We start from the raw sequence: 11,002 nt of genomic DNA on the forward strand, positions 1-11,002 counted from the left end.
GCTGCTTTTCTCTCTGTGTTGTCTTTTCTTCATAAACATTAGTTTTTAGATCATCTTATTTGATTCTAGTTATTCTAACATGTTTGTGGTTCTGGTTCTACTCTAGAGGAACCAAATGTCATTCTGGATGGAAAGATGTGAATCAGAAATGAGAAATAAAGCCATCTTATCTTGTCTCATCATCTGAATCTTTCCCAAATCAAACTGAAAAATCTCCATCATTACTTAACATCATTTGACTGATTTTGCTCATTTTTCTCCATCAGTCCAAAACATTTGAAACTTTCAAGATCTGGAAAATAAAGTTTAATATTTAGAACATCTGGAACAAGAAAATAATTAATTTACAAGGTAAAAAGTCTGAGAAATTTGACTCTGACATTTGAACAGCAGCTGTTTTTAAAGAAAATATATAAGAAGAATATGATGAATTAAAATCAGCATTAAAGTATCAGTGAATGATTTAGTTTAAATAAACAGAGAAAACTCACGACAGTTTCTTCACTTTGCAGATTGAACTCTCCAGTATCTCACACAGATGCTTCATTCTAGAGTGTTCAAAGGATCCAATGATCTTCTCTATTTCCACTTCAGTCAGAAGGAGGTTGGACTTCAGAGCTGAGGCCACAACTTCACATTCAGCCTCATTGAGAGAACAGCCACCAAGTCTGTGATCAGAGGAGAAAATAAGGTCAGTTCTAATGAAATCAGCCAAGCCTACTGATGTCAAACCTGTGATGGTTTCTAACAAGCTTCTCCTGTAGGGTTGGAAGAGGGAAGGATGTGATGATGAGGAGGAGGATGAAGAACATCTAAACTGGGAGGACGAATGTAGCTGGAAATAATCCCAGCAGGTAGGGCTGGAAATGCCCATATCAACATGAATTGTGATTTATTTAAAGTCAAAATCTGAGAACAAAACAGTGTCTGCAACAGGTGAAACCAATATGTAATGTTGAAATCCAAGGTGTTTCTGCAATACTTTCTTCCTCCACCAGATGGCACTCACACAGGAGCTGACCCACAGAAACCTTTTCTGGACAAACAATTACATTAAATGATGAGGCTTATTAGCCTGTCGCTCCCATGTAATGCTGTTACCTGAGTAATTAATTTATCACAGGAATGGAGGATAACTCATGTTCAGTGTTTGGCTCTTCTGGCTACTAGTTCAAGATGTTCAAGGCTCATTATGTCACTAAAATAAGGATTGGCAGCTAAAACTCTAAATGTTTTTGTATATAGTTTAAAGAAGCAGCCTAGTTGCTCCCCTGGTGTTAAACTGTGGCTGTTGGGGATTATGTGGAGCTTTAGCCACTAAGGAAAGATGAAATTGATGCCAGAGACAGACTAAATGCATTGCAGTGAAACTGCCTGGTCATTTAGTCTCTGGTTCTTTTTTCAATGATTAAAACAGCTTTTTTCATTGTCCTTAAAACCATTAATTAAACATAAAAGAAACTATAATTTCAGAATAATGTTCCTTCATCAGTTTTTAAATAAAAAGGCCAGAAATGAAAAATAATTACCCCGTGGAGCAAAACACTGATAAAAAACATCTCCCTATTTATCACAACCCAATGTTGGTGAGTATGTGACTGAGAATTCCCAAAAGCAGAAAGCAGTGAAAGTTCTACCAGTAATTAGAAGAGCCTGGGATGTCTAAAGTGTTAAGGCTCATGTCTCTACGGGTCTTTATGGAGGACATCTAACAGCTTCAACAAAGGCTGCAGATGAAGTGTTGATGAGGAAAATGGTTCAAAATTCTGGAAGTAGAGTTCTCAGAGCCTTGGGAGGATCTGAAAGAAACTAGGAATCCTACAGAAATGACATTTTCTGAGACCAGACACTCATCAACACATTTTGGCTCTAACTTATAAACTCAGAGGGAAATCTGTGGCAGGAAGAAAAGATGATTCTGGATCCAATCAACTTATCTCCATGGCAACAGCAGCAATGCAGGGATTGATCCGAATGGTCCATGTTTCCTTCAAAGCTAAACAGTGATTTTATAAATATGTCAAAGAGACTAAAAAGGTGATTTCTGGGCTAACAGCCCAATGAGTGAAGAGGGGTTTAAAGGTTCTGATGGGTCTCTGGCTGAGTGGATCTTTAGTGAAAACAGATCTTCTACAATCTGAAGGTTTTCTACTCATTTCAAGGGAAGATGGAAACTGATCCAACGTGGAATATTTTGAAAATGATCTAAATCTCTAAACACCAAAAGCTCCAGCAGAGCTGTCCTGAAGGAGATGGATATTTAGATGTGTGAATGGTTGAAATGGTCCAAAGGATGAAGGAAGAACTTAAAGAGCAAAAACGTCCAGAAGCAACTATAACCATGAAGAAGAACCAGAAGGACTATAGAGCTGAATCAGCATCACACCATGAAGACATCTGGACTCACCGAGCCTTTCTGCAGTTCCTCACAACCGGAACCAGTCTACGTCGTCCTACCTCTGATGTGTTGTACTTCTCAAGGTCTAACTCATCCAGAACCTCTGACATCTGCAGCATATAGGCCAGAGCTGAGCACTGGATCTCTGAGAGCTCCTTCCCTGATCTGTTCTCTGATTTCAGGAACTTTTGGATCTCCTGATAAACTGAGAGGTCCTTCATCTCCATCAGACATTGGAAGATGTTGATGCTTCTATCAGGAGAGATTCTATTATCATAATCATCATCAGTGTTCATCTTCTTCAGATTTTTGATGACTCCCTGGATGGTTCCTGGACTGTTCTCCATCTGACTCAGCAGGCCTCCAAAGAGGCTATGGTTGGACTCCACAGAGAGGCCATGGAGGAAGCGAGCAAACAGGTCCAGGTGGCCATTTGGACTCCTGAGGGATTTCTCCATGACTTTCTTCATGAAGTCCTCCAGAGATGTTTCTCTGTGTTGTCCTCCCAGGAAGTTCTCCACCGCCTCTGTGGACCTGCTGGTGAAGCAGTGGAGCATGTGGAGTGCAGCCAGAAACTCCTGGAAGCTCAGATGAACAAAGCAGTAGACTGGTTTCTGGAAGATCACGCTCTCTCTTTTGAAGCTCTCTGTACAAAATCCTGAGTACACCGAGGACTCTGTGACATCCAGACCACACTGCTCCAGGTCTTCTTGGTAGAACATAATGTTTCCTTTCTCCAGATGTTCCAAGGCCAGCCTCCCCAGCTTCAGGAGAACTTCCCTGTCAGCCTCTATCAGCTCCTGTGGACTCGCCTCATGTCCTTCATGGTACTTGTTCTTCTTCCTCCTGGTCTGGACCAGCAGGAAGTGTGAGTACATGTCAGTCATGGTCGTAGGCAGCTCTCCTCTCAGCTCTGTGGTCAACAGGTTCTCCAGAACCGTAGCAGTGATCCTGCAGAACACTGGGATCCCACACATGATGAAGAGGCTCCTGGAGGTCTTGATGTGGGAGATGATCCTGCTGGACATCTCTTCCTCACTGAACCTCCTCCTGAAGTACTCCTCCTTCTGGGTGTTGGTAAAGCCTCGTATTTCTGTTACCCTGGAAACAAAGGAAGGAGGGATCTGATTGGCCACCGCAGGTCGGGAAGTTATCCAGACGAGAGCTGAGAGAAGCAGGTTCCCCTTGATGAGGTTCATCAGCAGAACGTTGACTGATGACTTCTGTGTGACGTCAGAAACAAGCAGACTGTTGCTGAAGTCCAAAGAAAGTCTGCTTTCATCCAGGCCATCAAAGATGAAGAGAAGCTTCCAGACAGCCAGCTTCTCTGCTGGGAGCTTCTGGAGGGTTGGATGGAAAACATGGAGCAGCGTGAGAAGACTGTGCTGCTGATCTCTGATCAGGTTCAGCTCCCTAAAGGAAAGCAGAACCACCACACTGACATCTTGGTTCTCCAAGCCTTCTGCCCAGTCCAGAGTGAACATCTGCACTGAGAAGGTTTTTCCAACACCAGCGACGCCGTTGGTCAGAACCACTCTGATGGCTCCATGTTGGTCAGGGACAGCTTTAAATATGTCATGACACCTGATTGGAGAACCATGGAGGTTCTGGATCTTGGAAGCTCTCTCCAGCTGCTGCACCTCATGATGGGAATTAACCTCTTCACTCTGCCCCTCTGTGATGTAGAGATCAGTGTAGATCCTTTTGAGGAGGGTTCTACTTCCTGTTTCATCACTTCCTTCAGCCACATGTTCGTATCTCCTCCTCAGATTGATCTTATGTTCCTCTAGAACCTCCTGCAGACCAACATCTGCTGAAACACAGAAGAAAAGACAACTGAAGGAAAAACCTGATTTAGAGATGAAGCTGGAACCAAACCATCTGGAACATTAGGAGGTGTTATCATTAAAAGGTCTCTTCCTTCACTTGATCTGATGCTAAACGATCTGATCTGTCCTCAGAAGCAGAACCTTGTTCAATTGTCAGACAGCATTTTTCTGCCTCTGTTTTGTGTTCAGTATCTCTTCACTGTCAGAATCTGATTCCCAAAGCAGAGAAGATGAAGAAATGCTGAGAAACCAGCAGCAGCTTTCAGCAACATCAACTTTTTAGCATCATATCACCATTGTCCTCATTGGCCTGGTTCTATTGGACCTTCTGCAACAAACACAGCAGCTCCAGAAGAGGCAGAGAGAAAGAAAAAGGTTTCCTCAGCATTTTCCAGCATTAATAAAGGAAAATAGAGGAAATGCTCTAATCTAGCAGAACAACTGTCATGGTCCATGTTCTGTGTTTCTTTGTTTTCCCTGTTCTCCCTCTGATTGGTTTCTCCCTCCTTCATTTATCCAGCTGTCCATAGTTCTGTAATTACCCCTGCATGCCTTTAAGTTCCTGTTTGTTCCCTGTGGCAGTCTTATATATGTCTTAACCTAGTCGTCTCGTGGTGTTCCTGGTTCAGACTGTGTCTATTAAACGGACCTTTCTTCTATGAGGAGGTGTCCTGCATCTCATCTGGATCCTGTTCCTCACCTGTTCTACACCGAGCTCATTGGAGCAGCTAGTGTTCACATTTAAATGGCATTTCTCTCTCAGAGATTGGATTGGATGTTTTTAAAGAATAATTACAGAGTGAAAATAACATGGGACTGATTTAGTTTTTTAGAAGATTGTTAGAATTATTCCATGGTGTAAATAGAAATATCTATCCTGTAATCAGTGATCTACACCTTTTTATTTTCATGCTTCAAAATGACCTCCAGTTTTTAGGAGAGGTTCAGTTTTAATGCATTTAGTCTAAAGGACTGAAAACAGAACCAGTTCAGCAAACCCAATAGGTTGTTGGGTTGAACACAGACGGCTCAGTTATAGCATCTGGAATTAAAGAGATTTAGTTGGAATAATTGATCCCAGAAATACTTTGAAAAGCTTCAGTCTCCAAATCCAACTAAAGACGTGGAATTGCTTCAACAGAGACGATAGAAGGAAGCTCTGATTGGAGATGTTCAGTCTTACCTGCTGCACAGCTGCTCTGATTGGCTGTCAGCGGTCCAGCCATGGTTCTGGCTCTTTTCCCACACTGGGGGGAGTAGGAGGATCCTGATGGAGCAGACTGGACCCTGTAGGACCTGATGCACTGTCTGCAGAACCGGTGTCCACAGCTGGTAGAGACTGGATCCATCAGGAGGTTCTGGCATAAAATGCAGCAGTTCAGCTGCTCCTCCTCACTAACATTGATCCTCTTCGTCTGTCTGTGGAGACATTTCTTCATCACTGAAATAGTTAACTATATACAGGGTGGGGCTGTCCTACTGAAGCTGAAGATGTTCATGAAGGTCAACTACAGAGAGGACCAGATGCTGGGTCAGAACCTCAGAGCATTGATGAAGTCTGAAATGAACTATTCTATTCTGTGGTTGTTATAATCTATTAAGGATGGACGTTAACTTGCATGTCTAATAAATAAGTAGTATAATTAGAGATTGTTGTCATTAGAAACCAGCATTTGTTCCAAAAAGCTCTGTGTGTGAGTCATGTCTTTATCCTGCTTCCCTCATGGTTGGGTAACTGCAGAGGTGGATATTCCAGGTGCAGAAAGTAAAAAGTCAGTACAGAGATCAGTTCCAACCATTTGCATTTCTATCTCATGCAGACTAATCAGCAGAGGGGCTGATCACCTGGTTAAGTGAACAGGATGAAGGAAAACAAGGCAGGGTTTTTACTTTCTGGACCTGGATGATCCACCTCTGGAAAACTGTAACAGCTACGTTTCTGCAGATGAAGAATTCATAAATACAGCTTACAGTTTACTTAATGGTCATTTTCCTCCCTCCATCCTTGATGTCTCCGCTTTTCCTCATATTAGATTCTGATTTTAAAGGTCTGAAACTTTCTGTCCTTAGAACCAGTATAAACAGCAGCAATGGCTTCAGATATGACCAATATTTATAAGCCCAGGAAAACTAAATACGTAGCACAAGATGGAGCATGAGGCCTAAAAGTATTAAACATGTTAACATTGTTTGTGTAAAAAAAGAGAAAACTCATCCAAAGCCAACTATAGAACATGGCATCAAATAGAGTTCAACATTTGAAGCTATTTGGACACAATCAGCAGTTTAAAAAGCTACCAAGGTGTTTTGGAGGCAAAATCTAACAATCAATCAATAAAACTTAATTTATAGAGCAACTTTTTTTTGTCAAACGGTTTCTCTGGGTTAATAATTTTTTTTTTAAATTCTGCTTTGAGTCCAGAAGATTTCTGAATCAGTCAGATTCATCAGAGGACTCACCTTAGATCTGCTGCTCCAGGATCATCACTGAAAACTAAAGGATGATCTTTGGACCGGTCACTCTTCATAGAAACACAGCTGGGTGATGGAGACCCTGCTCTGTTCTCCTCTGTGTTCCTCCACATGTTCCTCTGTGTGTTCCAGCCTGAATCCCATCTAAGAAGGAAATAAACACTCTTAGTTAACATGCGGTTCAGTCCCAGTTTCACTAATTCAATTTTCTGTTTGTGCTTTTGCTGCTTTGCTTATCTTATTTGTATTGTGTATTTGTTCTCTGCAGTGTTGTTTCTGACAGCCACCTTAGATTTAGTCTTAGTTTTAGTCTTCAGGACGAAAACTGTTATTAGTTTTAGTCACATATTAGTCATTACTATACTATGTGATAGTTTTAGTCAATTTCAATCGACTAAAACTCAACAAGGTTTTAGTCTAGTTTTAGTGAGTTTTATCATCCAATTTATAAAACAGTTAACCTTTAGAATTTCCAGTAGCAACCAGATTCTCTAGCAGACTGCCAGTTCTAGCCTAGATACTACAGTTGCTGGGTATAGAATGCTGCTGTGCAGTTCATCATTTCTGTTAGGCAGAAAACTGATTTCTACAATTCAAATAAACTTTTTTAGGAATTAATGCCCTACTTTGTTAAAAAATGTCTCACAAAATTTGTGAAAATAGCAGATCTAGTTCAACACATCATATTGGTTAATATAGCAGACAGACAAGCTAACAAAATGTAAAATAAAGGAATGGTTTTAGATATGCAAAGTTTCCATCCCAAAGCAAACATTGCGTGATCTAATATGAATTATGCATTACACACAGATCAATGAAACTTCATTGCTCCAAAAAAAGAAAAGAACAAAAACATTCTTCTTTCTACTTTGGCAATTTTGGCTTGATTTCTAAGAATTTAGCCCTTGGTTACCGCTGCTCAGGGTTCAAAGCAGATTTAAATCAAAGCGGTCAGATATAAAAAAAATTACACAGAGAACCTACATAATTCCCTTATAATGCCATGGCAATCCGGACCTAAGTTTCAATATGTTAACAAAAATGTAGAAATATTCAAATAGATAGAAACAAGAACTATGAGAGAGAGATATTCAAATATCTATGTCACTTTTCACCTGGGTCTTTATCCAAAAATAAACAGTATGCAATGAAATATTTTCTCAGGATATAATTTAGGGATTCCTTTCAGTAGAAATTAACGAAGGTTTAGCATCACTTCTTGTGAGCCGGAAGAAATAAAAATCCTGATAGTTAGACAAAAGGATGTTTCACACTTGGCACAGGATGAACAGCCATATATAGTTAATTAGGAAGCGAGGGCAGGAAGAGCCATACTGCTGAGAGCCAACCATCAGTGTGGAGCATAAAGCCCAGACTATGAGCTACGCACGTGCAAAGAAACATTTCTGCTAAAGCACAACAGGAAGAGCAGAGTTTTTCAGAGTTTAGCATGCAGTACTGGACCATTCCGGATTATTTTCACCCCTGCTGCTGCTGCCATGGTCCATCTGTGGTCATGCAGAATGTGCACCACTACACACCAGGTGGGCAGCATGACAAAACAGGATGCACCAGCACAGCTGATACTGCTTAGCAGATTACAGTACAATGATGCATTATAAATGTGTGACAGACCACCTGCTAATATTTTTATCCAGCCTTGTCCCATCAACAAAAACTCACACCCATGTCATTTATTTGTCATCAAAGATCCAGTTTAGTTCAGCCAGTGAGCTGAGCAGGAGCACAGAGTCAGTCTGGACCACTAAAACCAGTTTAAACTGGGAGCTGCAGATGAGCTTTTAGTGTTTCTTTACCATCACTGCTGAGATGAACTAAAATGATCAATTAAACATTTATTCTGAGTTCATCAGATAAACTGCAGCCTGAATGAAAGCTGAGGGTTCTGTTGAGCTCACAGCACAGAGCGGAGCTGATAGAGGAATGAGAAAGTTCTGTCTTCCAGCAGATCAGCTCTGAGGGGACGTTGGCCCCTCTGGTCCCTGCCTTCAGCCGGCCTTGAATCTGACAGGTATGAGGGTGGAGAGAGAAGGAAGGACATGCAGCTAATGGAGCCAGAACAGGAACCAAACCAGCACAATCGGTTCAGGGACTATAGCCTCGGCACATGGAGCATCTACTCTACCACTGAAGCACCCAGTAGAACCTGAACTGGATCAGAGGCAGCGTGACGCTAAGGTTTGTTTGATGCTGGGAGGAAAGAGACGCCACAGAGCTGCAGATGAACAGCTGCTGGGAGACTTATGGTTTCTGAGCAACATGATGAAGCTCTGAACGACCCAACCTGCAGATCCACAGGTAGGACTGTGTGGACAAAGACACCAAGGAGCCCACTGCAGTGAGGGCTGCTTCTACAGCCCAGTTCCACCAGCTGGAAAGAACCAGAACCATTCTGCTGATTCATGACACACTGAGTATCTATCTCTGCTCATTTAGATTCACATCTGAACAACTTCTGGGATTTATCAGGCTGAAAGGAGAGAAAATGACTTTGGACCTGTCAGTAATCTGCTGGATGCTGATGAGAAACCAGCAGAACAAACTCCAAACCAGTTCACATTCTAGAGGTTCTATCTCTACAGAGTCGCATCCATCAGTTAGAAACTGGTTCTTTACTCTGAGTCTGAGGGTCCAGGTTTTGCACTGAAGTCTGGGTTGGAATCTTTGGACCGGTCACTCCTCATAGACGGACAGCTGGATCCTGGAGGTTCTGCTCTCTGTCTGTGGTTCTGACCTCTGAAACACAAACATGTTATTCAGATCACAGGAATCAGTGAGAAACTCTGAGATAAAAAACAGAGAAGAAGAAGCTCTGAACACAAACTGCTGCAGAGAAGCAGAAGGTTTAAAGTTCCAGAGTGAAACATTCAGACGGTTCTGTTGGATCCAACTGAAAATTATCTGAAGAACTGGGTTCTACTGATCTGGATCACATGGGTCAAAGCAACACCTGCAAGACAACAGGCTCATGTCACAGTTTAATGGAGCTGATGAGATCAGATTTCTAGGAAGGATTCTACAAAGTACTACTATAGTACCCACTACTAGTACTACAAAGTCCAGAAAGTTCTGGACACTGACCCATTGATCACATCTAGTCTGAGAAGGTGGAGAGCAGCGGTTCTGGTCCCTGATATCAGAACCAAAGCTGTTCATCTTGTGTGAGGAGCTGATGTGGCCGTCATTAAAGAACAGAACACCGGACCGGACTCTGAACCAGAAACTTAGAACCAGAGGGACGACCCAAGTCCTGTTGTTCTTCTTTCCCTGTTAACCTTTGGCCGGGTCATCAGCCTATTGGATCCACTAGACCCAGTATATATATACTGAGTCCAGTATTCCCAGTCCAGAACCTCCTGTGGTCCAGAAGCTTTAGAGAGCATCTCTGAACCTGGTTGCTTCTCAGATTCTTGGTTGGTTCTGTTTTCCTCCATCATTGATTCTTAGGCCTTCATTCAAACTCTACTGATTTACTGACCGACATCCTCCATGTTTATTTAGCTTTAAATTGAAAGAAAAACTAAAGAAATTTGGATTTAGAGGCTGAAGATCAACCAGGTCAGATTCTATAGGTTCTATCTCTATAGAGTCACATGGATCAGTTAGAAACTGGTTCCTTACTTTATGTCTGAGGGGACAGGTTCTGCTCTGAAGTCTGGAGGTTCTCCTTCTTTGGACCCGTCACTCCTCATAGATGGACAGCTGGATCCTGGAGGTTCTGCTCTGTCCTCCTTTAGATCCCAATCTTCCATCTTATGGACTTCAGTCAGTCTGTGAGAGGAACCAGAACCAGTCAGTTCCCAGTGGTTCAGGTCCAGTTAGTGTCCTGTAAAGCAGAAAGCTGATTCCCATCATGTGTTTAGGGGACCAGAGGAACCTGATTCCAGCAGGAACCATCTGGGTCTGAATTATTCACTGCTTCATGGACCTCCTGATATTACATTTAATTCCTCAGAAAATGTTTATCAGTAACTGACTCCATGATAAACCTCCACCTTGAGTTTCTCAACAGCAACCCAGAAATAAAGCTCAGTTCTCCTCATTTGTGCTTCTATGTCACAGCACCAAAGGCCTCTGATAGGAAGACATGTCTGTGTCAGAATCATGGAAACGCTTCAGGTTCTCAGGTCAGCAGGTGTAAAGTCAAAGCAAGTAGAGGACAGCTTTGGGTTGGTTTGTTGCTCTCCAGCCACAGAGGCCTGCCTTCTTCTCCCCTGTTTACAGTGTTTGTTCAAAGCTCACAGTTCTGGCTCCAGAGCAAAGTGGAATTATTGTAGAGTGG

The 11,002-nt window shown here is 42.2% G+C and overlaps 1 protein-coding gene across 1 annotated transcript in view; it reads right to left on the reverse strand.

Moving 5' to 3' along the window:
- The window catches only part of LOC107080784 (protein NLRC3-like), a 23,586-nt gene extending 12,936 nt beyond the window's left edge, over window positions 1-10,650 (reverse strand). The window contains exons 1-6 of the mRNA XM_015368988.1: window positions 10,342-10,650; window positions 9,337-9,456; window positions 6,688-6,843; window positions 5,411-5,646; window positions 2,408-4,211; window positions 492-668 (exon numbers count right to left, since the gene is read on the reverse strand). Of these exons, the coding sequence (XP_015224474.1) occupies window positions 492-668; window positions 2,408-4,211; window positions 5,411-5,646; window positions 6,688-6,843; window positions 9,337-9,456; window positions 10,342-10,472 (2,624 nt within the window). The 5' untranslated portion in view covers window positions 10,473-10,650. The remainder of the gene's footprint in view (window positions 1-491; window positions 669-2,407; window positions 4,212-5,410; window positions 5,647-6,687; window positions 6,844-9,336; window positions 9,457-10,341) is intronic.
- Window positions 10,651-11,002: the final 352 nt, after the last annotated feature.

The sequence above is a fragment of the Cyprinodon variegatus genome, unplaced genomic scaffold (genome assembly GCF_000732505.1).
Source record: "Cyprinodon variegatus isolate N-32 unplaced genomic scaffold, C_variegatus-1.0 Scaffold2321, whole genome shotgun sequence".
Lineage (NCBI taxonomy): Eukaryota > Metazoa > Chordata > Actinopteri > Cyprinodontiformes > Cyprinodontidae > Cyprinodon > Cyprinodon variegatus.